This window comes from Chelon labrosus (assembly GCF_963514085.1).
Source record: "Chelon labrosus genome assembly, chromosome: 15".
In the NCBI taxonomy this organism is placed as follows: domain Eukaryota; kingdom Metazoa; phylum Chordata; class Actinopteri; order Mugiliformes; family Mugilidae; genus Chelon; species Chelon labrosus.
The window spans coordinates 24,799,179-24,823,664 of NC_140348.1; the positions used below are offsets into that span (position 1 = coordinate 24,799,179).

At 42.7% G+C, this 24,486-nt stretch overlaps 3 protein-coding genes across 3 annotated transcripts; 1 reads left to right on the top strand and 2 right to left on the bottom strand.

Annotated features, from left to right (window-relative positions):
* Positions 1-239: 239 nt before the first annotated feature.
* Positions 240-4,154, bottom strand: cyp17a1 (cytochrome P450, family 17, subfamily A, polypeptide 1; the record flags this gene model as incomplete). The annotated part of the gene is made up of 8 exons (XM_084562186.1): positions 240-683; positions 928-1,031; positions 1,174-1,343; positions 1,931-2,149; positions 2,672-2,758; positions 2,960-3,195; positions 3,619-3,757; positions 3,840-4,154. The coding sequence occupies 8 exons, from the start codon at positions 4,152-4,154 to the stop codon at positions 403-405; spliced, it is 1,551 nt and encodes a 516-aa protein (XP_084418312.1). The 3' UTR covers positions 240-402.
* A 1,557-nt stretch (positions 4,155-5,711) lies between these two features.
* borcs7 (BLOC-1 related complex subunit 7) lies at positions 5,712-8,099 on the top strand. The gene is made up of 5 exons (XM_084562189.1): positions 5,712-5,865; positions 6,530-6,592; positions 6,734-6,777; positions 6,900-6,920; positions 7,059-8,099. Exons 1-5 carry the CDS (start codon positions 5,734-5,736, stop codon positions 7,108-7,110), a joined length of 312 nt encoding a protein of 103 aa, XP_084418315.1. The 5' UTR covers positions 5,712-5,733; the 3' UTR covers positions 7,111-8,099.
* A 5,184-nt stretch (positions 8,100-13,283) lies between these two features.
* Positions 13,284-23,570, bottom strand: nt5c2a (5'-nucleotidase, cytosolic IIa; the record flags this gene model as incomplete). The annotated part of the gene is made up of 18 exons (XM_084562184.1): positions 23,315-23,570; positions 22,502-22,630; positions 19,038-19,111; positions 18,373-18,490; positions 18,180-18,275; positions 17,803-17,894; positions 17,606-17,663; positions 17,392-17,485; positions 17,256-17,309; positions 17,076-17,159; positions 16,125-16,166; positions 15,888-15,995; positions 15,717-15,783; positions 14,569-14,739; positions 14,391-14,442; positions 14,186-14,246; positions 13,787-13,963; positions 13,284-13,565 (listed from the first exon to the last, which is right to left on the bottom strand). The coding sequence occupies exons 2-18, from the start codon at positions 22,600-22,602 to the stop codon at positions 13,284-13,286; spliced, it is 1,731 nt and encodes a 576-aa protein (XP_084418310.1). The 5' UTR covers positions 22,603-22,630; positions 23,315-23,570.
* Between the last annotated feature and the right edge of the window lie 916 nt (positions 23,571-24,486).

Sequence of the window (24,486 nt, forward strand, 5' to 3'; positions counted from 1 at the left end):
ATGAATGCAACACTGGATGGAAATAAATCTGGTGACATTGAAGAAGCTTATTGAAACAATGACCTTTTTGGTGTATATATCTATGTCTATATATATCTATGTGGCTGCCTGAGTCCAAAAGCCTCTCACCTGCAGAATCAATATAATAAACTGCGCTCACTCATCTAGTCTCAGATTATTCAGTGAGGAACTTCCTCGCAGCCGAGATAACTATTTCTGTATATCACAGCCAAAGTTGAGATTGTGTTACGCTGCACTAAATGAAATAATGTCATACAGTTCATACAAAGAAGTGCTACATGTCCAGCAGACGTCTGCATCTTTGACCTCCTAGCTGGTGCTACGCTGCATGTTTGGATCAGATCACAAACCAGAGCTACAACAGAGAACGTGAGCCCACTCTCAAACGACCTCGCTCTTTTGTCTCTCCCAGCCGGGTCTGGGCGTGGCGTTCACCTTGTACTTGGCGGGCTGGAGGACCACGCCGAATTTGCCCTCCAGACTGGGCAACGAGTGGCCCGGCGGGACGGAGAGGGTGAAGCGCTGGAGGATCCAGGACAGGAAGAGGAAGAGCTCCATCTTGGCCAAGGCCTCGCCCAGACACACCCGGATCCCGGCGCCGAACGGCAGGTAGCTGGACGATGGGATGGTCAGACCTGTGGCCTCGCTGTCCAGGAACCGGCCTGCAGCCCAAGAACAGCAGAGGTCACCTGACAGGCACTGACCAACTGATGATCAATGAACTAAGATGCACATGTTTCATCCACATTTCAAATATCTTTTCCTACTTTATATAAGTTCTTTTAACAAGTTCTAGTTAAAGAATAGACCTCAGTTATCAGCCAGAATGAAGCTTTTTCCTCAGGACATGCCTTGGCTCATATAATTACACATCAGTGCATCATTTTCCAGGATATCCCGACTCACCGGGGTCAAAGAGCTCCGGGTTTTTCCATTCCTTCTCATCATGGTGCAGAGACCACAGGTTGATGATGACCCGAGTTCCTTTTCTGACCGTGAAATCCCCGATGCTACAGAGAAGACATGCATGAGACAAATATCAAATCAGTGAAGCTCCTGCACAGATCAGTTTTTGTTTCCATCCAGCGATCGCTGCTGATTGAGTGTCATGACCTTGAATCCTTGAATCCTTGAATCCTTGAATGACTATACCTGGTGTCGCTGAGGGCCACATGTGGGATGAGCAGGGGGGCCACGGGGCGGATCCGCAGCACCTCCCGAATAGTGGCCTCCAGGTAGGGCAGACTGCCTCTGTCGCTGAGCCTGGGGGACCGATCCCCTCCCACCTTAATGTCCAGCTCCTCCTGGATACGCTTCTGCACCTAAACGCACACAAACACAGTCCGGTCAGGAATATCCAGATTCTGCAGAGGGATGCTTAATCCAGCCGGTGATGACAGACGACACATTAAGGACTGGGGACATCAACTATTACAGGAACTGTGGGAACGAAGTTTCTTTTTCACCTTAACAGAGCAAGGGTGACATTTAGTGGACTTCATTGGTACTGCAACTTAAAGAACTTCAGGATGTCTACCCCAGTTCACCCATTTTTGTAAAATAAAATAAATAAATAAAAACACTAACTGATCAGCACTAGACATAAGAATACAGCAGGAATCTTTTCAGTGTATAATCACAACACAACTGCACAACGAGACAAATGCTTTCTAACTTTCAGACCATAGACTGTATATAAATATGGACTACACGTCTCCACTTCCTTGCGTTGGCCAAACTGACACTATTTTTCTGGGGATACGGGCGGCGCCATCTTGAGAGTTTGGAGCCAGAGTCTGATCAGAACGGTCTGAGAGTGGAGCCACACAGAAACCATCCTTGAAAACAATTAATTTGACATGTATTTTAGCGTTTTAGCTTGGCCCCCCTGCTAATGCTCCAGGCTAACCTGCGGGTGATGGATGAGGTATGTGACGGCCCACTTGAGCACGGTGGTGGTGGTCTCCACGCCGGCTCCAAAGATGTCTCCGACGGTCATGAGGAGGTGGTCGTCACTGAGGCCCACCGACTCCGCGCTGATCTCCGCTGTGTTGTTGTTCTCGGCGCTGCGTTTGGCTCTCAGCAGAGCGTCCAGCAGGTCTCTCTGCACATGGTCACTGTAGTCTGCCTGGGGACAGGGAGGGACACCATGTCAATGTTCTGGACACAAACAGTCCTAGTATACTGTGTACTTCATTTCATGGTAAATTAGTGGTGAAGTATGTCAGTATACGGTGCACCCTTCAGAATATTCTACATTCGACTGCACACCAGATACTGAAAACAAGGGTTCACTTACTTTTGCAACTCACAGATATGAACAAATGATTAATTTTCTTGAATAAACAAATAAAAAAAGCATATTTTTTCCATTTCATGTGTCTGATTGGGTTCTCATTGTTTACTTTCAGGACTTTTGTGAAAATCTGCTGATGTTTTAAATCATTTTTATGCAGAAATGTAGAAAATGAGACAGATCTGTGGTTGCTGGTCCTAATTGCTGGTATTGTCCATCCAACGTTTTTAGTTAGTTATGATGCTACTGGGTTTTTAAATAGAGCTGCATCACTGAATTGCAATTCAACAAGAAAACAACAGAATCACTAAAGTCCACGTCTGACAGCAGAGGGCCTGTTATAAGAGACTGTACCTTGTGTTCATCGAATTTCTTCTGTAGGAGTTTGTCTCTGATCGAAACACACTGCTTTAGAAGACGCAGGTCTGCATTGGGAAAAATCTGTGACAAAGAGACACGTGTCATTGCACTGGCTGTACATGATCACTTATTATATAATCACACATTTTAATATAAGCATAACTGAGAGAATGTCTATGAACAGTTTGTTGTAATTGTCAGCTTCTGCACCTTTAATTATGATTTCCTGTTTATTCACACACACACACTCAGACTGCGCTCTAATCGTCCCTGGTGTCTTACCTGTAACCAGGGGAAGATGTCCACCAGGCTGTCTTTAGCCACGGTGTCCACGATGCCCTGGCTGTAGCTCAGCATGGCCTCAAACTCCGGGTCTCCTCTGCTGTAGGAGGAGTTGAAGCAGAGCGAGCAGATGACGTTGGTGACGGCGCGGGTCAGCTCGGGAGACAGATCCAGGGCCAGTCCGACGGCCGCTGCCTCAGACAGGATGGAGCACAGAGACTGGGCCTCTGCACAGACTGAGCAGGACACGGATGCATTTAGAGACATGTTGACAATACTGCACATGCTAGTTTATCTGGACTCTCTGCTGCACCAGATACACATGAATGCACTGCTGAAAAAAGTGCTATTTCCATCTTTTTGAGTAATATAAGATCAAATCTGTCGTGTCGGACACTGACAAAATGAAATGATATATTTGTTATGCCCTTTTTTATTTTTACATCTTCAGTAGGAACCAGTGGGATTAAAACTGAGAGCCAAAGACAAAGTAGAAGGAAGGGCTCAGAGCAATAAAATGAGAATAAATAGTGTGTTTTATGTGTGACACTAACATAGGACAGTAGCATAACATAACAAAACTCTTTCCATACTTTGTCCAACCCCGAATAACCAAGTAGGCAGAGTATAGAGAGGAGAGCAGGGTGAACTGTACTCACCGATTTTCTCGATGGAAGCCGAACCCTCTCCAAACATACACAGAGCTCCGTGGACTATTTTCCTGTGGAACCTCCAGGTAATACTGTAGTCTCCAAATGCGATGTCCTTCCCATCTCTGGTCAGAACATCTGTGGTAACCTGCATCACACAACAAGACAAGGAAAGATGTGACCACTACGGCTTAGCAGGTGAAGAATCATTAAAGAAGAGATATACCCACAGTTCTGGGTCTTCCTGCGAATGTCTTCCCCTTCTTAAACAGCACCTCTTTGGCGTGCACGTGGTGGTTGACGATGATGACTCTGTGGGAGCCCATCATCAGAGAATATGTCGGCCCGTATTTCTCCTGGAGCTTTTTGAAAAGCACATGGGGAGGGTACGGGCCTCGCAGGCTGAGCAGGCTGCCGATCAGGGGCAGAGCTGGGAGGTGGGGAGGCTCCTGGGGTCTGCCTGCACACATCCTGAGCTTCAGCCGCCGCGCTAACAAAGCCAGGGCCAAGGCCACGAACACACACAAAAACAGAAACCAAGCCATAGCCACGTCAGGGGGGGGGGGTTCTGGTTCAGCAGAAGCAAAGCATCCCAGAGAGGAACGGAGCAAGAAAGTCCCCAAGCTCTCGCAGAGCCACGCTTTTATTCAACAACTTCAATGCCATATCCTTGACTCTGAGTATTTAAGGCTGTGCCAGTTTGAACGAGATAAGATGACACTTGACTCCGTGAATCCTTCAGAAAAGTAGGGCGAACTTTTCCACACGGCACAGTCAGGTGAAGAGGAAAGTACTGAAGTAGTTTCCTCCAGAATCATTCCTGCAAATTGCAAATAAAGTTTTTATTCACAATACATGAGATCATTTAGTACAAGATCATACACAGAGCTGGGTATGCACAAGTTTACAGTAAATAAAGAAGTAAGATTAACTCCACATAGATGATTTAAACCATAATATGACCCTCAGTGAAAAGAGAATTCATGACTTTAGTTATGGAAGTTAATTGACGTAAAGAAGTAGGAAGGAAGTAAAGAAGGAAGTAGAAAGTAAAGAATAAAGGAAGGAAGAAGGAAAGAAGTGAAGTAAAAGATGAATGAAGGAAGACAGAAGTAAAGACAGAAATAAGTAGAACAGAAGTAAACAAGGAAGGAAGGAGGGAGGAAGGAGGATGAAAAGAAATAAAGGAAGTAGAGAGGCTGGAAAGAAGGAAGTAAAGACATAAAGAAGTAGGAAGGAAGGGAAGAGGGAAGGAAGGAAGGCAGGAAGTGAAGACGGAAAGAAGTAGAATGTAAGTAAAGAAGGAATGAAGTAGAAAGGAAGGAAGGAAGCAAGTAGGAGAAGGGAGGAAGGAAAAGAGTAAAGGAAGTAGAGAGACAGGAAGGATGGAAGTAAAGACGGATAGAAGTAGGAAGTAAAGCGGAAAGTAGAAAGTAAAGAACGGAGGAAGGAAGGAAGGAAGTAAAGACAGAAAGAAGCAGGATAAAGGAAGTAGAGAGACAGAAAGGAAGGAATTTAAGATGTAAAAAGTAGGAAGGAGGTAAAGAAGGAAGTAGAAAGTAAAGAATAAAGGAAGGAAGAAGGAAGGAAGAAGGAAGGAAGCGAAGTAAAGATGAATGAAGGAAGACAGAAGTAAAGACAGAAATAAGTAGAACAGAAGTAAACAAGGAAGGAAGGAGAAAGGAAGGAAGGAAGCAAGTAGGAGAAGGGAGAAAGGAAATGAGTAAAGGAAGTAGAGAAACAGGAAGGATGGAAGTAAAGGCGGCTAGAAGTAGGACGTAAAGCGGAGAGTAGAAAGTAAAGAATGGAGGAAGGAAGGAAGGAAGTAAAGACAGAGAGAAGCAGGATAAAGGAAGTAGAGAGACAGAAAGGAAGGAATTTAAGATGTAAAAAGTAGGAAGGAAGTAAAGAAGGAAGTAGAAAGTAAAGAATGGACGCTTTATGTGAAGTGTAGCATCGAGTAACATGTTTTACTTGAATTAAATAATGGTTATATTTTATGATATGGAACAATTAGTCAATAGTTTACGGTTAAATGCGATTTTATTGTGATTCTCGTGAACGCGCTGCTGTGTATTTTGTCCCTCGCAGCGCACCATCGCGAATCTAAACACAAAAAGAAAAATGGCGTCAGCTGATTCTCAGCCGCGGTTCGGCCAGTCTGTCAAAGGTTTACTATCCGACAAAGTGGGCTCGTGTAGCGGGGATGTAATCGCGCTGACCCGCCAGGTGTTGAAGGGATCCAGGAGTCAGGAGGTGAAGTGATTTAAAGTCACGGTTGTTGCTAACGTCTTCATCAGCAGGCTAGCTAATGCTAACGCGCAGATAAAAACAGGAAACGGCACCAGGGAGGGACGTTGCTTTCAAAATAAAAGTGTTTTCTAGTGCGCTCAGCATAAAATCCACTGACACGTACGTCAGTTATTTTATTTTGAAAATTGACATCTACATTTAATTTTCCTTAACTTGACACCGTTAGGTTTCAGTTCTCTATTTTGTTATTTCCTCGTAAAGTCATTAAGATCTTCGTCTTATACTGCTGCAGCGGAATCATCTGTTTAAAGGTTTTATTAGAGGATGAATTGGTTAGTCAGTCACAGATATATGACAGATGTTCTGATAATTGATCAGTCATTCGATTAAGCATAGTTTATTTGCTTATTTCCTATTTGCTCAAGTAGATTAGCATTTATTTGAAATGCATAAATCAAATGTCCACTAGTAATCAAATATGTATGAATGAAACAGCAGCAGGTCCTTGTTTCCAAGAGAGAATTAAGATTTTATTTAAGGCTTTGCAGTCACTAGACAAAAGTCTGTTCATTTAAGCAACTAACATGTTTGAGACTTAATTCATTGTGGAGTGAAACAGAGAAAAAAGGTCACACAGACCTAAACGCATTATTCACGTCTCTTCCAGCTTCTGGGACAAGCAGCAAGAAATATGGTCATTCAGGAGGACGCCATCCTGCACTCTGAGGACGTAAGTGTTAAATGAACAGTCGGAGCACAAAGGAAAACAAACCCCCCTCAAAGGAGTAAAATCAAGGTTCTCTGGACAGTTTAACAGAGATTACCTTCAATACTGAAGAGACTCAGCATCATTTTGTCTTTTGTCTTTCAGAGTCTAAGAAAAATGTCCATCATCACCACACACTTACAGTACCAGTGAGTATCAGTCGGCGTTTCTCAGGACTAATATGAGAAAGTTATTCTCTTCTGATTATAAACTGTGGAAGGGAATACTGAAAAAGTCTCTCTCTCTTTGTCTTCGTCTGTCTGTCACTCAGGCAGGAGGCCATCCAGAAGAAGTAAGTCTAAACTCGACACTGTTTCAGCTACAGTGGAAACAGCTGACATCACCGTCTCAACGTTGAGCCATAACACAAACTGGTGACGTTCACTTGCTCACTTGCTTTTTTTTTTTCCTGCTCGCCTCCTTCCTCTAGCGTGGAGCACTCTAAAAACCTGCAGGACCAGCTGAGACACCTGCTGAAGTGACGGAGCTGCCGTCTCAGCGGGATGTGAATGGACTGCTGGCCTGTCGTTGCTTCACCAGTGGGTGAAGCGTCGCTCAAAGACGGCACCTGTGCTAACGGAGGGCCGCGGGAAAAAGCTCTTTGTTTGACTTGTGTAAAATGTTTTTATAAAGTGCATTAAATTAATTTATTAAACATCTTTCATCTTATCAGTGATGTCTTAGCTCAAAACTTAACTTAGGAGTGTCAGGTAGAATCTCATCATTCCTATTAAAGCTCCTTTCACGTTACAAATCTGGAAGTAGTTTTATTATTTAAATATTTGCTGAAACATTTTTAACTTCAGGCTCTATACACTATGGAAGAGGATTCTCAGACTTATGACTTTTCTGGAAGTGATGCACGCTCGTGCAATTAAACTGCGTCCACCATGATCTCTGACCTACTCGACCGATGAAGAAATAATGAAGCAATATCCCGTATCTGTCCATGAAACAGCTTTTAGTAAAGCGTCCAGTTACATTTGAGTCCCTGATAACAGACATTTAGAAATATGAATGGATGGATTCGTCCAAAGTCGTTTGAGACTTTATTTGTACTGATTTGTGCCTTTTATGTTTTCGATAAAGCAGCAGCGACACACAAAGTAATGTCACCACGCTCGGATAAGAGGAATGACTATTTAAAGAGACATGGTCCCAATGAAGGAGGAGGTCCTGATAGATAAATGTATAAATAACAATAAAAAATAAAACAGTTACACCACCAGGCAGCGTGTGTTTGCAGCCCATGTGTGACCCAAATTAACAATCTTCCTTGTTTTCTGTCCTCTGTGATCTAACGATGACCATGTGTCTTTTCATAATCAGTTCCCAGCACAACTGCAGGAAGACTTCACATTCCTGAAAGAGTTCATTTATCAATATATATATTATAAATAAAGAAGAGACAGACAGTAATCCAGACTCCGGTGTGACAGCTGAGTCAGGATTATTTCACTGACTTGGCATCAGCCACGACTTATTATAAGAAACAAAAGGGACAAACTTATCAGCAGCACTGAAGGCCAAACAGCTGCTTGACCCTCGCAGCGTCCCTGAGGCCGTACTCCAGAGTCTTGTCACCTCACGCTGCACGTGTTCCCTGCTCTTCTCTTACCACATCTGATCCAATTCCACCACATGACCTATCCTACACCTCTTAAATTATTGGAACACAGTGTTTGTCCTGCAGCTCCTCTGGAGCATCTGGGTTAGGTGCCACACAAGAACCAGACTGACTTAAACCAGGATCAGACCAGGCTCATTATATTGGCCAATTAAAAGGTCATGATGCCAACCCAGTGGTAGCTCGTGGCGTCCACTGGGCTAATGATTTTTTAAGTGGAAGTAGGGAGGAAGGAAGTAAAGGAGGAATGAAGGAAAGCAGGAAGTATAGATGAAAAAAATAGGAAGTAAAGAAGAAACGACGGAAGTAGGGAAGAAGGAAAGCAATAAAGGAAGGATAGAGGCAGGAAGGACGGTAGTAAAGGTGTAAAGAAGTAGGAAGGAAGTAAAGGAAGCAGAAAGTAAGGAATGAAGGAAGGAAGTAAAGGAGGAAAGAAGAGAGGTAGAAGTAGACAGAAAGAGGTAGAATTGAAGTAAACGAGGGAAGTAGAAAGGAAGGAAGGAAGTAGGAGAGAGGAAGTCAAGGAATAAAGTAAGTAGAGAGGCTGGAAGGACGGAAGTAAAGACAAAGAAGTAGGTAGGAAGTAAAGAGGGAAGTATGAAGGAAGGAAGGAAGTGAAGACGGAAAGAAGTGGGAAGGAAGTAGAAAGGAAGGAAGGAAGTAGGAAGCAAGTAGGAGGAGGGAGGAAGGAAAGAGGTAAAGGAAGTCGAGAGGCAGGAAGGAAGAAAGTAAAGACTGACAGAAGTAGGAAGGAAATAAAGGAGGAAGAAAAAAGGATGGAAGGAAGTAGAGAAGGAAGGAAGTAAAGAAGGAACAAGGAAGGAGGTAGATCTTCAAGGCCCCCGCCGCTACATCACTGACCTTTAGCACCGTACAGGCCGGCCCGTACATTGAGATCCTCTACCGTCTACTGATCCAGGGGCCCGACTGAAAACAACAGTTTTGAAGTCAATGCGATACAAATAAATATTATCATTATTATTATAATATGAAGGAAAGAAGAGGCTGTCTCTGTTTTTTCTAAAGGTCTAATCTGCAGTAACACTTGACATCGTTTTCTTTAATTTCCAGCTCCTTCATTGAACCTTGAGTCTCTAACTAATGTTGTTCCTCCGTGACAACACTTCATCTTATCAGACGTCTGCAAGGATACAGGTCCAGGGCCGGCGTCTTCTCAGGGACTGCCTCACGTCTTCTGCCTCACGTCTTCTGTCTCTCAGGACCTAAAGACTAAACACTGAGTTGGTCCCGACTCTTAGGATTACAGACATGTATATCTACATCGTCAACTGAATTATCTTTCGTTTAAATGTTGGTAAAAACAGACAGGCGGCTGACAAATGAAAGACGTGTCAACACATGTTACTCCTGATTCTTGACACGTGGAAATCTGCTGAACTCACGTGAACATTTGTTCTCTCCTTGACCCATTTTTTTTTGGCACATCCATGCACAGACTGCACTGTCCCTTTGCCATTTTTAAATATTCTTTGTACATTTTGTATTTTCTTATTTCCTACCACATTCACTGCATCAAACACAGAGATAAATCATTTCTTCTATGCGTGAACATAAATGGAAATAAATCTGATTCTGTTTCTTTGCCGTCACATCCACATCCACAACACTGGGATATCTTGCTGTGGCATTCCCACTCCCCCTTTTTTAAAGGTTTTTAATAGTCTGGTGGACCTCCTGGGATTGTTGTCATATTTCTAGTCTATGTAGCACAAAGGTAAATCCATGTATCTATGAGTTAATTGTTGTAAACAGTACGTCTAAAGACAAATATCCTGGTTATCTGCATGAAAACATACCTTGAGAAAAGTCTGTTTGTCTTCTCTTTAGATGTGGGTCAAGTGCAGTCTTTCTTTTCTGATTCCTATGAGCATAACAATAATACAGATTGTAAATCAGCACACAACCGTGCAACTGTGGCCACCAGTGCAATCAGACGTGTACGCGCGATCTCTTCAACAATATTGATGAGACATTCATTCATTCTGGAGGGTTGCGGCAGGTGGGGCTTATCCCAGCTGTCATTAGGCGAGAGGTCCACCCTGGACAGGTCTCCAGTCTATCACAGGGCTAAAGCATGTCTTTGGACGGTGGGAGAAGATGGGAGAACATGCAACCCTCACTGAAGACGGACCTCCAGTTGGCCGATGGATTTGAACCCAAAACCTTCTTGCTGTGAAGCATCAGTACAAACCGCCCCATGATAAGACAGCGGTTTAAGAGAGGGGACTAACTGTCGATGTATGGAAGAAACATGGTGAATATTAGAATTTTATCACTTTGATGGAAAAAAAACTAAACAAACAAAAAACTCAGCTATAATATCAGATCAGAAACTTTATTACAACTTTTGAGTCGTGACTCAAAACCATCTCAGACGCAGCTTCACTGCAGCGTCCTCACAATAAAACAAAATAAAATAAATTCAACATCAGCACATGCATGGATTGTTGCTGGTACAAATCTTTCATTTGGTTCATTTTACACTTGAACATAACAATCACTGTACTTAGAACAGGCAGGCATTCAGAAATTAGACTATAATATATATGTATATATATGTATATATACACATATACATATATATGAAACATCCCAAGGTGCAACAGGGCTCACAGAGTTCCCCCAAACGTCTGGGCAGCGCATTCAAACGAGTTCTGACCCTCAACAAGGAGATTAAAGACGCCTCTCCTCAGTCCAAAAGCAACAAGCATCTTCGGCTAATAATAATAATAATAATAACTGAGGCTGAGGCTGTAACAAACAAAACACACTCAACGTAACCGAGTACTCCGGCAGTACAACCAGGTTTCAAAAACATTTTCAAAGGCCACAGTCCACCTGATGTGGGGTCACTCCAGCAGCCGTGATTTCCTTTAAAATCTGATCAGTGACAGCAGTAAAAAAAAAAAACAAGACACCATAAAGTAAAATATAATAAAACACAGCTGAATCCTCATCTACTTGGCAGTATCTGTGATAACATTAGCGTCTGTGGAGACACTAGAGTCGGTGCGTTTCCATGCACAATACTGTTCACAGGTATGCTGCATTCAACTAAATCACATTTTTATTTATTTGGCACCAACAAGCAGAAACGGTTGGAGCTTTACAGAACCGAGAATCTGAAACCTACCGAGCCAGCATTAAGGCAACGGTGGGAAAACTTCCTTTTAACAGGAACAGAAGGATCGGAGCAGATAACACAGGCTGTTCATTCCTTCAGCCAGCTTCTGGAAAAGGTTTTTGATATAAAAGTCTTTCGTAACATAACTTTAAAGGGTATGTAGATGTGTTCGTTCGGACCAGAAATGTGTGCTTTTTATTTCTTACTTGGACATGCATCTCTAAATCCATCTGAGCAAACGGTGACAGAGTCATTTTTTGTGTAAAAGAAATACACAAAGCTGGCTGTTAATAGATGCACTGTATATACGCACAAAGAACCTGGCATCTAGAGCCGCAGTGATAACGGCGTATCCCGAAGAAACAATGATTCAGAATACAGTAACAGCTCGTCTACAGCAGATAGACCTGGTGACCTCTCTGTGGAAAACCGTTAACCTCAGAACTAATTCCAGAAAGTTTTCCCACCAGTACTTGAAGAACACTTTGTTTTGTTAATAGTTATTAAAGGTAAGACATTTGAAACGTCTGATTAACTGTAACGTCATCTCTGAAGTCTTTACAGTAACATCTTCTCACTCGGTAAAAACTAAAAAAAAAACTAAAAATTATGAATAATGATGAGACTCTCAGTCAAAATCTGAAATCTTCACATTTTCTTCACGTAGGACACTTTTTTTAAAATTGAACATCTCGCCTTGTGTCGTAACCGTTCACCTGTTGACCTGTCATCAAAATAAACTCTGTAGAATAACTCAGTGTAATGCGTCTATGTTGATATAAACCGATCAGGCATAACATTATGACCACCTTCCTAATATTGTGTAGGTCTCCCTTGTGCCTCCAAAACAGTTGTGATTCATCAGAGAATGGACATGGGCCTTCTGAGGGTGTCCTGTGGTGTCCTGGCAACAGGATGTTGTTAGTGGGGGGGCTTTGAAGCGAGGGGCCTCTGTGGATCATCCCACAGATACTTGATCAGTTTGAGATCTAGTGAATTTGGAGGCCAGGTCAACACCTTGTGATGTTCTTCATGTTTTTTTGTTTTTAGTTGTTCTTAAAGTGTTTTTGTGTGTGTGTCTGTGTCAGGCTGCATCCTGCTGGGGATGGCTGCTGCCATCAAGGAGTGTCATTGCTATGGGGTGGGGGTGCCTGGTCTGGTCTAGGTGGGGGGTACATGTCTAAGTAACATCCACACCAATGAATGCCAGGTCCAGAAGTTTCCCAGCAGAACACTGAACTGTCACAAGATGTTGGTGGTCTTAATGTTGTGGCTGATCGGTGTATGTCGCCAGTATTACTGTTTACAAGATGCATATACAATTAAATGATACAAGAGTGAGGTGTTTGACACTGTATTGACACTGTATGGTCCCAAAAACGTGTCTTTCATCAGTTTTTTGGGTTGGATCGTTCCTTTAAGTTTTCATTGTTCTGCATGTTTTACAGTGAGAGGTACGTAGCTGACTGAACAGCAGGGGCTTGAACCGTTTACAATGCAACAGAGTGGATGCATAAAAGAGATAAAAACTAAACATAAACAGCCAGGAGGATTTAACAAAAAATAAAAAATAAAAAAACCCTGCTGCTCTACATCATCAGGTAGTTCTGTATGCGCAACTTATTCCCTGCTTTATTTTTCTTTACTACCTCGCTGGCTGAAACACTACAAAACATTTATCTACAACCGTACAATACCCTTTTAATTTCTCGATGAAGCAAGAGCATTTAAATCGACAGTAAGACAGTAAGCAGCAGCAGCAGCACGTACAAGACCAGGAGCCTGCAAGCAGCTGTGATGATGATGACCACTCACCTGCTACAGTCCTGCAGCTAAAAATAAAATAAAAGATAAAACATGCGAACAAGGATGTACTGGATGAGCTACTCCTCCTCCTCCTCCTCCTCCTCCTCTTCTTCCTCCTCCTCCTCCTCCTCCTCCTCCTCCTCCTCCTCATCGTCGTCCTCGTCGTGGCAGTGGGTGATCTCCTGCGGCGGCTGAGGGAAGAAGTGGGGGGGCTGGATCTCGCTGATGGACCGGGTCAGCTGGTGCCGTTTGCCCTCCATCTCCTTGAGGTTGACGTCGTGGCGGTTTCGCGTTGCCAGCGGCGACTCCGTGTCGATGATGTTGACGTGCGTGTGCTCCACCGTCGACTCGTGAGGCATCTGGGAGGAAGAGTCTGGTTAACTCGGTGCTACGCCTGACACTGACATGTGTCCTGGGTCGCCTGATCACACGTGGAACAGCTTTAACTATGTAGGGACGTCCCAGTCAAGCTTTGATAACAGTCTTTTAATATTCAGTATCGTCTAATCGTGTAATCACTGCGTCACAGATACGACCTGTACAAATGTTGCTCTGACTGGAAACTACGAGTGCGTCTCACCAGTACATGTGCAGCTCTGAACAGATAGCTGAAGGGGTAGTAGAGCAGGTTGATGAAGGAGGCGGCGTACAGGTCGGCGTAGCGCATCACTTGGGAGGCAAACAGCGTCTGTCGGGACCCGCTGCGAAACAGACTCCCCATCATGCCGTAACACATGTCCATGTCATGAGTCACTTTCTGGAGAGGACACAGAGGGGTGAATTAAAAAGAGCATCCACTGAAAACCGTATTTTAATAAACCAAAACACATATTGGGAGTTCTTCTGATGGTAAATGTACAAGTCACATTATCATCTAATTTTATTTTTACATTATAGCTCTTTAAAATCTCAGAATCTGGCTGTGAGTTACGTCATAACATCTTAAAAAAAGAAAGAAAGTTGAGGGGGGAGCTTGTACCTTGATGCGTCTCTGCAAAGAGCTGATGTCAGGCCGCTCATTGCTGCTGCTGTCCAGATGCCTGAGGGCAAAATAATAATGTGAGCCTATTTAAAATGCAGTTTCTACAACAGCTGGAGGCTATAGAAGCTCTCCAGGGTAAGATTAGGTTTTTTGTTTTCCAGTCCTCTTTCTGATGCATCATTCATGCAAATATGGAACTCACTTGTAAAGCTCTGCAAGGAAGCAGTCCAGCGATTGAAGCTCCTCAAACATGGCTGAAAAACACACACTAGCATTAATACGTCACATCACAATCAGGCCATGCTCATAAATCTAATCTAATCAAATTCAACTTTAGGCATGTGCTGTATGTGTGTGCATGTGTGTGTGTTCATGCTCACAGCTCTTGTCGGTCCACACATGCAGCTCCTGGGCGAGCTCGGGTATGACCAGGAACGTCCTCCAGCCCTGACGTTTCTTGGATTTCAGAATGTCTCCAAAAATGTGGTCTCCAATGTAGAGGATGTCCTTCCCTTTAGCTCCCAGCAAGTCACAGATCATGTCTGAAGAACCTGGGAGAATAAATATGCCACGGTCAGTTAGATTGGAGACGTTCATTTACACTTTAAGTCCTATTAAAGCATAATTCATGTTCATTTAACACAAAGAGTAATGAGAGTGATGTGTCCATGAGTAAAGGGGTGGGTGTTTGGTCCTTTAAGATCTGGACATAAAGCACCACCACCTCCTACGGCTCACTGGAGTCAACCTAAGATTTAAGTCTTTGTGTCTCTAGTGCAGAGATGTGACCATGACACTCTTTGCACGGCTGGCAGTAAATTATTTGCTACCACGAGCACATAAGAGTACAATGTAGTAGTAATGCAATCTACATCACAGTACTGAGAGCATTATTATTTTAGCACAGCAGGTCCCTAAGTGCAATTGCAGGTGGGGCTTGCTTGAGCACTGCTTGGAGAGGTTTGTGAGAGGGTTTCCAGCTAAACGTACAGCAGAGGATGAGTCTTCGTCTGCTCAAAACACAACTTACAAAGCAAAGACAAGACCGCACAGTGGTGTGGTGGTTAGCACTGATGCGTCACAGCAAGAAGGTTCGTAGGTGTGAGTGTGAATGGTTGTCTGTCTCTCTGTGTTAGCCCTGAGATAGACTGGAGACCTGTCCAGGGTGTACCCCGGTACCCCGCCTCTCGTCTCAATGACAGCTGGGGTAGGCTCCAGCCCCCTTAGCGACCCTCCAGAGGACAAACAGTTACAGAAGATGAATGAATGACACTATAGCAGAGGAATGAATACTTCCCTCTGCTATCGAAATGGTCCCAGCAATGGTTGATGAAGCAACAGCAGCTAAAAGCAACACCTCTATCAAAGAATATATAATCACAACATGCATCCATGATCTGTGAGAGGACAGAGGAGGAGCTGGAGGTACAAGACGGATGAAGAGATGGCGTCTTGTCTAGAAAAACTCTGGGAACCATCTAGATACATGTGAATCCTCGTCCAGTTTTCCATTCCTGATTTTATTTACCTCCAGAGTAAACGATGCCATGCTGCAGAGGTCCAGTGTATGTGCCTATCTTCAGCCGTCCCGTGGTCTGAAAGAAACAAAGATGACATTTACTTGTGTCGCTGACCAGGTCAGACGGTTTTAAATAACTTCTCAGATATGAGCAGAGCGTGACATCTTGTCCGTGCTCACCGTGTCGACTTGTCGCAGCACCGTTCCCTCTCCAAAGAACACAGGCTTGCGTGCATCCACGAGGATCAGGTCAAAGTAGGACTTCCAGGGTTGGTGGGGCGTACCTGGCTGCAATAAACACACACACACGCAAAAACACATCAGCTTCTAAGTAAATCCTGGTTGAACAAATCATGTTTAACACGTATTGTCATTAGCTACTGGGTAGTTTGCAAGCTACTAAATAATCAGTGTTACCTTGGAGCCGTGAGGAAAGTCAAACAGGTAGGTCATAATTTTCTGTAAGAAGGAGGGAGAGTTGTTTTAAACATCGGCGCAGCAAAACAGAAAAGAATACACTTTACAAAGGGACAGTTTTTACCACGACAGAGTCAAACCACTTATAACGCTTTGACTGTGACCTCAAGCTACTGTGACTCTTCCCAGTTTTGGTCATCCAGTTTCCTGGTAAGGGAACGAGACCAAGAACTCAACGGATACCCCAAAAGAGTTTTTGAAGAGACAGGATGACAGCTGAAGGTTCCACCTCCCATTCTACTTTTAGAAATTCGAGAAACCACAAGCTGCTTTTTCATTTAGCTTAATTTTCATATGGTTTGTGTAATCCGATTAAAGTCTGGGGACTAAATATCATGGAATGCCCCCCGTGTACCTCAAAGGGGACTACCTTGTTGTACGGTGTCCTCGAGTGCCCAGAGAGGCGCCTCCAAATAAAATGTATTATTATTATTATTATTACCTGCCCTGCTGCCCCTCTACTATAATATCTACTATGATGTTATCCCAACTATAAAAAACAATTTTTTTCAAGAACAATCCTCCATTTTTGCACTTTTAATACTCTGACATAGTTTTTTCCTCTTTTCTCTTTTGTATTTAACTTGTATTTTCTTTTTTTACTGTCTACTCCTGCTGCTGTGACATCTTAATTTCCCCACAGGGATCAATAACGTCTCATCTAATCTAATCTAATCTAATCTAATCTCATCTGACCTAATAATGCTGATATTGGATTTAGCTGACAAGTAGAATCAAGTCTGTGCAGTTCATTTACAGGAACACTGAACGTAAAGCTGCTGAGACATGGAGATGCTCTAAGCACAACGTTTGGCGGGACACCATAGTGTATACATCAAATGGGGGAAGACTTTTATAAAAGCTTGACGGACTGTGGACTTTTAATCTTACCTCTGTGTATTTGTAATCACTGTTGGTGGCCAGAAATACTTTGGCCACTTCGTTCATACGACTGAGGAGCAGAGGCAGCTTTGGCTTCATGGAGGAAAAAAAACAGAAACAACGTCAGCAACCAACTGAAAACAGTCTGATAAAACTGTGTTATATGGTTGATTTTGATTCTCCACTTACATCTTTCACCACATACTTCTCCAGGTTTTCGACCGTCTTTTCTTTTAAGGAGCCCTGTGAAGACGAAGCAACAGTCACGTCTGTAAATGAAGCTGACTGGACGCGGGTTTAATGTGGAAAAGGGAAAGATTTTTACCTTGAAGTGAACCCAGTCCACGGCATCTCGGATGTCCTGGAACATGCTCTTGTAGGACATGAAAAGGTCGCCATCTTTGAAACCAGTCGAGCAACTGCAGAGGGCGATAAACATCATGGTGATATTAAAAAAAATAAAATAAAAATGACCCAGACTCTGTGTTTCCCAGATATTGTGAGAAGAGATATAAAACAGAACATAGAGCATGCAGTACCTTGAGTATCTGGAGCAGTTACTGAAGAAATCCACCAGGCAAGCAAAGAGGTAGGTTTCTGAAAGAAGGTGGAATCATATTCAAGTTTAAATCCCTGTCCTCTCTCTACCTAGAAATGCATTTTAGTTCCTTATGAGGGATCCTGAGGTGTTCCCAGGTCTGCACCACCTCAGCTTTAACCTCATGTATTCACCTACCAGGCAGGTTGAAGAGTGTGTTGAGGATGTAGAAGCGTTCTGTGTCCCCGCGTTGAATAAATTTGTTGGGGTACATCTCTCTGATGTCAGGTCTGTGCAAAGAGATGATAAAGAAGTTCTGATGAAGGTCCAATCAGGAAACGTCTTACATTTTTATTCTTTTCTATGGATTTCATTGCATTTATATTTGCTCCCTCTGCAGGCAGAGTCATAATGTTATGCTTGATTAGTGTCGTTGGCTTGTTAATATGCAAAACTAAAACAGTGTCAGTGATGCCTGTTTATGCTGCTGACACAGCTGGACTTGTCCTAAAATGAATTTAGAGCATAGCGTACAGTGGGACAGTGGACTGATCAGTGGGTGCAGTGGACCTCACCCTCTCAGGAAGTTGAACCCGTGCACACACACAAGGATGTTCCCGTAGGCGTCCACTTTGAGCAGGTTTCCATACATTGTGTCAAACACCAGACCTCTGAGAAGAACAGAGACAGGTGAGTGATGACAGGAATCCTCGCTGCAGCACTTAAAAGACTAAGAGTCTGTTCTAAACCAGAGCCTTGTGAGCCTACCTGGTGGGGAAGGAAGGGTCATAGACAAAGTTGAGCAGCTCTTGCGGATAACCGATCGATACCAGACGCTCCACTGTCAAGTCGAAGCCCAGCGACTCGTACTCAGGAGATTTATACACTAAACAGGGAGACACAAATCACCATAATGAAGCCAGTGTACCAATATGATACAGAAAGCATCGTGCAGCTCTTTTCTGTGTACGTCTATGCACTCATTCTCCTGGTGCCGACATCCTAGACCTAAAACTGGAGGTTTCCTGTGACATAAAAATGCTTAGATTTCCAGAATACACATATTAGTATCAGCTGTTAAAACCCCATATTTTGCTCATCTCTTGTTTACATCGAAGCCCCCCTCATCCCATCGTGGTATGTGGGGTAGTAGGCTGGTTCCAGGCTGGGAATATCACAACAACTGGACGAGGGGCAGCTTGGGTTACAGTGGCAGCTTCTTCTACAGAGAGGAGCCGAATATCTCGTGGTCCAGTCTGTAATGCAGACTTACAATTTGGCAGCAGAGCAGAGGTTTGTAACGGCATTTTAAAGCTTGTGTTCCTTTGTTAGAACAAGGAGTTCTCTAAAGCCTGGTTTAATAAGTTGTCAAAGTAAATAAACGGATAAATAATTGGCAAGACATTCATTGCAGTTTAACCGAATGCACTTACCTGCAAGAGTGTAATCCATATCAAAACCAAAACACTTGATCTTCTCCATAGCCAGGCTTCGGTTGACAAACACTCTGAAAACGGATAAATGTTGAGTCAATAAATGTATGACAGTGAGATTATCAGATTAAAAACTACGCTGCCTTGATTTCTGCTGAAACATTTCTCTGTAAAGTTTGTACGCTCAGAATTTAAGGTGAGGTTTTGATGCATGGAAGGCTACGTTTGAGTAACCTGAATAAAAGACATGCACTACTATAGGTTATTAATTATACAGTGACCTGTTCATCAGAGAGCTTGTTATTTCTGTAGATTGTAATGTCGACATACACAGTTTAGATTCTGTAACTTTAAGCTGTTGACATCAGAGTTCAGGAAATGTAGAAAAACTGAAATGAAATGTTATTGATTGCACAAAATTAGGATTTTGTGATCAGTACTGTTAATTTATGGTGTTTGGGGTTAAAGCCAAGCACCACAATCTTTCTTCTTTCTCTTACAGTGGCACCAAATCTAACAACAATAATGATAAAAAAGTATAATTTCAATCAGGAACAAAGTCTATAATCCACAAACACAACTGAAATCATGACAGAAAGTATGGCTGCAGTACCTGACTTACAGGTGAGATATAGATTTCTTGGTTGATTATTTAGTCTTTTGTCGTCCAAAAAGAAAAACCAGAATACCAGAGTAGAGTCGAGGTGCCAGAGGAAAGAAAGTGGTTGGAATTAAAGTTTCATGAGTTATTTTTTATTAAACCTTTTGATTTAAGTTAATTTTGTGCAGGTTTATTTGTTAAAGAGCCTTTAAAGGACATGCTTTATTACTGTATGATTTAACTAGGACAGATAAAATGCAGCACACTCTTAATATCAGTTAATTTTGACCTGTTGGTCAATGTGTGAAGTCATGGACTGCGAAATTAAACCAGCTATGAGGGCAAAATAAAAATCCTTATCGCTTCTGGGACAATGTAGACAGCCCTGCACATCAAATACACAAGACAATCTTTTATTCTACTCTTCCAGTTTCCTATTACGCAATATTGGAAAACACAGCAAAAAAGAACTAATAGGTTCAGATCATGCAGGTAAAAAAAGAGTTCTGCAAAATTTCTTGGACTAATAGAAATGTTGATTTACTGGTGAACACATGAGCCTAATAAAAGCTCTCGCCAAGTTTCCCAGTTGAAAAGCAATTTGCCCATTGGGGGAGTGACATGACTCTTCAGTCCTCAGTGAATTTATCTTTCGAAGTGGGGAAAAAAAAAGAAAGTCGGGAAAGAGATGATGGTAGAGAGACGCCCCAGTGCTGACTGCAGGTGATCGTTCCAACTGGACTCTACAAACCTGTTGGTGGTGAAAGATTCTAGTGTTTCTGCATCTAACACCGTTTCCGAAATAATATGTGGATCCAAAAAGCGGACTCTGTCATGCATAGGTTCAGAGCAATATTCTGATGTGTTGTAAATACCAAATCTTACCAACATTTGGCTGATTTGCCTCAAATCAGATCTCAAGACACTGGACCAAATAATGCATATAGGGAATATATAGTGAAATAGGAAAATGTCCGAAAGTGTGCATTTAAAAACGTTTGCATATTGTTTTGCAAACTTATAATGTTTTCTCCAGCAAAATCTGAAAAAAAATATGGAAACATGGGATTTGAATATACTGGAATAATAGAAATTAGGTTAAAATAGTTGTGTACTATATCAATTTGATATAGAGTGGTCTGCAGAACCTAACCACCTCACATTAGATTTATGCATTCACACAATCTGACTGCTTGATGCTCCTGGACGTCTGCGTATGTGCATTTTATACAGATTATACAGTGTAAACATATAATCTGTAACGAAGATGAGGATTAAAAAGGAAGCATGTAGTAACAAGGGTCAAGCAACACCAAAAAAAAGAAATAAAATCACAATGGCCACCAGCTGCTGTCTCCACGGGGAGGAACCCAGCTCACAATTAGTATGGATGGAGCTCCATGACATTTTGATGGGTAAAGCCATATCATGGACATTAAAGATGGAAAGTCATTTAGTCACTAGTCTCAGTTTGTTTCAACAACAGAAGGATTGCATACCTCATTGCAGGATGGTTTTGTGTCCGATCCCGTGGAAAGCTTTGTAATAGAAAATACATGTGGTTTTACTACTGAACCCATGGCTCCACAGAAAAGCTTTAAAACCAGCCTCCATCGCCTGCTTCTTATATTACAATGAAACAAATACAAAATTTGACATAAATATTGTACATGAGACATTTTTTGAGTAGATGTCAAAGAACCAGGGCTCTGCTTGTTGTCCACAATGTAATGAAGTCAGGTTACAACTCAACAACGGTCACTCAGAGAAAGGGGAGAAAGACACATTATTATCACTCATGCAATTCCAGCAGAACTGTGGAGTATTCAGGTTTCAAGTCCTGTTTACTGCCTGTGCAGTTCTTGTGAAAGCAAGAGTTGCAGCTGTTTCATCGAGACAACGACTTCCTGTTTCCTGTTGCAGGGTGGTCAGTCCTTCCGGTGTTAGCACATAGCTGATCGCAGCTGATTGTCACATCAACATGTTTTATTCCTACGAAATATCTGTAAAGGTCAAGGTTGTGGTATATCCAAAAAACAAACTTTAAGGGGTTTCTTATCCCTCATTAATGTCGCTGTTAGCAGCCACAACTAGAATGTAGGTTCACAGAAGAAAGCTGCAAGGCAACTTAAAAAAAAAAAGAAAAAGAGGGGTTTTTTTGTGTACGTGACTCTAGCCAGACTTGGAGAAAAAGAATCTATTCATACAGATTTTCTGGCTTATCACTAAAGATCAAATTAAATGCTTTCTGGCTCCACGGGTCCAAAAACAGCCAGCAACGTCAAGCTGAATAAAAACTGGACTTGACTTAGACCGGCACTGAAAGCAGAACAGCAAACGTGACCCGAATGAAACAAAGACGCCACAAACACAACATGAAACTGTGCCTGAGTTATTTCATACAAATAAAAATAATAATGCGTTCTGAGAAGAATCAATGAAGAATGGCTCCTTTTGCTGACCTCCGTGCGTCTTATCTAACTCTGCTGACGGCGTCTCACCCAAATGGACTCGAGCCGTGTCAGCAGCCAGTATCGTTGCTGTTAGCTGTGATTACAGCGTGTGCTCCAAATATCAATTTCTAGATTTTACTCTGCAGCTTTATTCTATACAAAAGCGCAACAGCTGAGGAAGAAGAGAAGCTGAGGAAGAAGCGAAGCAGTGGAAGCAGCTCTTTGGGAAACGGCTGAAAATAAAGGTTTTAAACAGGATGACATGCTGAGATATGTGGTTGTGCAAATATCCAACAGCAAGACGACGGCAAATTATTATTTGTCTCAAGGAACAGGAGGAAGACGTTAGTAGCACTTTCTTTCTTTCTTTCTTTCTTTCTTTCTTGCTTACACCCTGGGCTGACATGTACCTGTGATGAGCTTCGCGTTGATACTTCTTCATGGACACCCCGTCCATGTTGGCTGGCAGGTCGGCGTAGTTCTGCAGACGGTCACTCCACGAGGTCGTCATCTCGAAGCCGCTGAAAATATAAACGTTTCTGGGGAGAGAAAAGATGTGGCTTTAATGAACCAGAATCAATCACTCACAGCTGGACAGTCAGTCTGGGGCGGCGGTCTGGTCTGTGTGAGATAACACCGTTAAATCCTGACACACTCACAAAGATAAGGGACGGCAGGGATTGCAGCCGGCGGACTACACCTCTGATTGTAAAGGAGATGACTTTTAAGATGCAGTAACAGAAGAAATTTACATTTAGTCAAACTAAAAATACTAAACCACAGAATGAGGCTCCATAAAGGCCCAGAATAAAAGTAAATAAAATAAATGTGACACTGAGACTTGACTCAACCTTGGAGGTTTATGTTTGCTATCACTGTTACAGGTTTATTAACGGTTATATATGTTTTGTTAGTTTCTTCTAAACACCATCAGGGCTCAGCTAAAGTTAGCTCGGTCCAGATGCTGACAGCGGCTTTATGAAAGCTAAATGAGGGGGACAGCTCCTGAAAGGAAACCAACACCTCAGACAACTGGAGCATTGCCTTAAAAATAGCTTTAGCAGAGGAAGTTAGCATAACTTCAGACGACGTTTGAAAACACAAACAGGCGAGTGTGGAGGCTGCAGCCAGCAATACGGGCGTTTTACAAAACACACATTTTTATTTAATTTTTTTTAAAAGAGACGTTTAAACATGTTGGCGACGAAAAAAGCACAACTTACCGTCTGTACTATGTTAAAAACGATAAGATTTAGTTCACTACTCTATTATTCTTGGACGTCGTCCCCTTCTGTTTTGAGGTCTTCTTCTTCTTCTTCTTCTTTTTTCTTGTGCTGCAGCTGCTTCTTTCTTCTTCTTTTGTTTTTTTAATGGTGGTTAGCAAGCAAGCTTAAAGGCGCTTTGCCGCCACCACCTGGACTGGAGTGAAACAACACATGAAACAGAAACAAAAACTTACTATCTTTTATCAACAATCTTTTATTGTCATAGAATAAGCATTATAAGAATAAAATAAAATAAAATAAAATAAAATAAAATAAAAATAGAGCTGTACAGATATATAAATATGAGTAAGTCAGCAGCAAACCTTGTAAACATACAGTGAAAACTTTGCAATGGCTTGTAAAGTGTCCATGGTGGGGAGACCTTTTCCGTGAAGGGAGAGGTACAAGCAGTCCATGGCGTGGGTGGGTGGCCCTCTTTTGGACCCGGTTCGCATGGACTGAGTCCAGATCTGGGAGAAGACCCCCCTCACAATCCCCTGTGCAGTTCTTACCACCCAAGCTAAGTCCCTCCTGTTCTGTGCCGTGCAGCTCCCACACCACACCGTCACACTGAGACAGATGGGCTCTATTGTGGCTCTGTAGAAGTTTGTCAGTTGTCAACAGGAGAGTTCAGCCCTCTTCAGCTTCCTGAGAAAGAAGAAGAGCCTCTGTTGGGCCTTCTTCACCTCGTCGTTGCCACGCTCGACCGCCTCTCCTTGTATGAGGAGAGGAGCGTGCTCTGTCTTCCTGGACCTCCTGTAGTCCACAGTGACCTCCTTGGTCTTGCTGGTGTCCAGAACAAGGTTGTTGTCTGAGCACCACTCTGTCAGGTGTTGGACCTCCTGTCTGTAATCTGTAACTATCTATAAATTTGACTCTTTAAAACTATTATGATGTAATTTCTTGCTCTTATTCAAGTTTTCTTGTTATTACACCATTTAAATGGTGGAAGTACAAACCATACGTGCGTTAGCGCCACCACCTGGATGGAGTGTGGAGTACGACGTTACCCCTATAGCACTTTTATTAATGCGTCATACAGAAAACATGACAAAGGGCTGGGTAACTAAGGTAGCTGAGGTTTACCAGCAAATAAATGTAGGTAAATTATTCTTGATATATGATAATTT

Coding starts and splice junctions, on each gene's coding strand:
- borcs7 (XM_084562189.1), top strand. CDS start 5,734: ATGGCGTCAGCTGATTCTCAGCCGCGGTTCGGCCAGTCTGTCAAAGGT. Junction 6,593..6,733: donor CCATCCTGCACTCTGAGGAC/GTAAGTGTTAAA, acceptor TTTGTCTTTCAG/AGTCTAAGAAAAATGTCCAT. Junction 6,921..7,058: donor CAGGAGGCCATCCAGAAGAA/GTAAGTCTAAAC, acceptor TCCTTCCTCTAG/CGTGGAGCACTCTAAAAACC.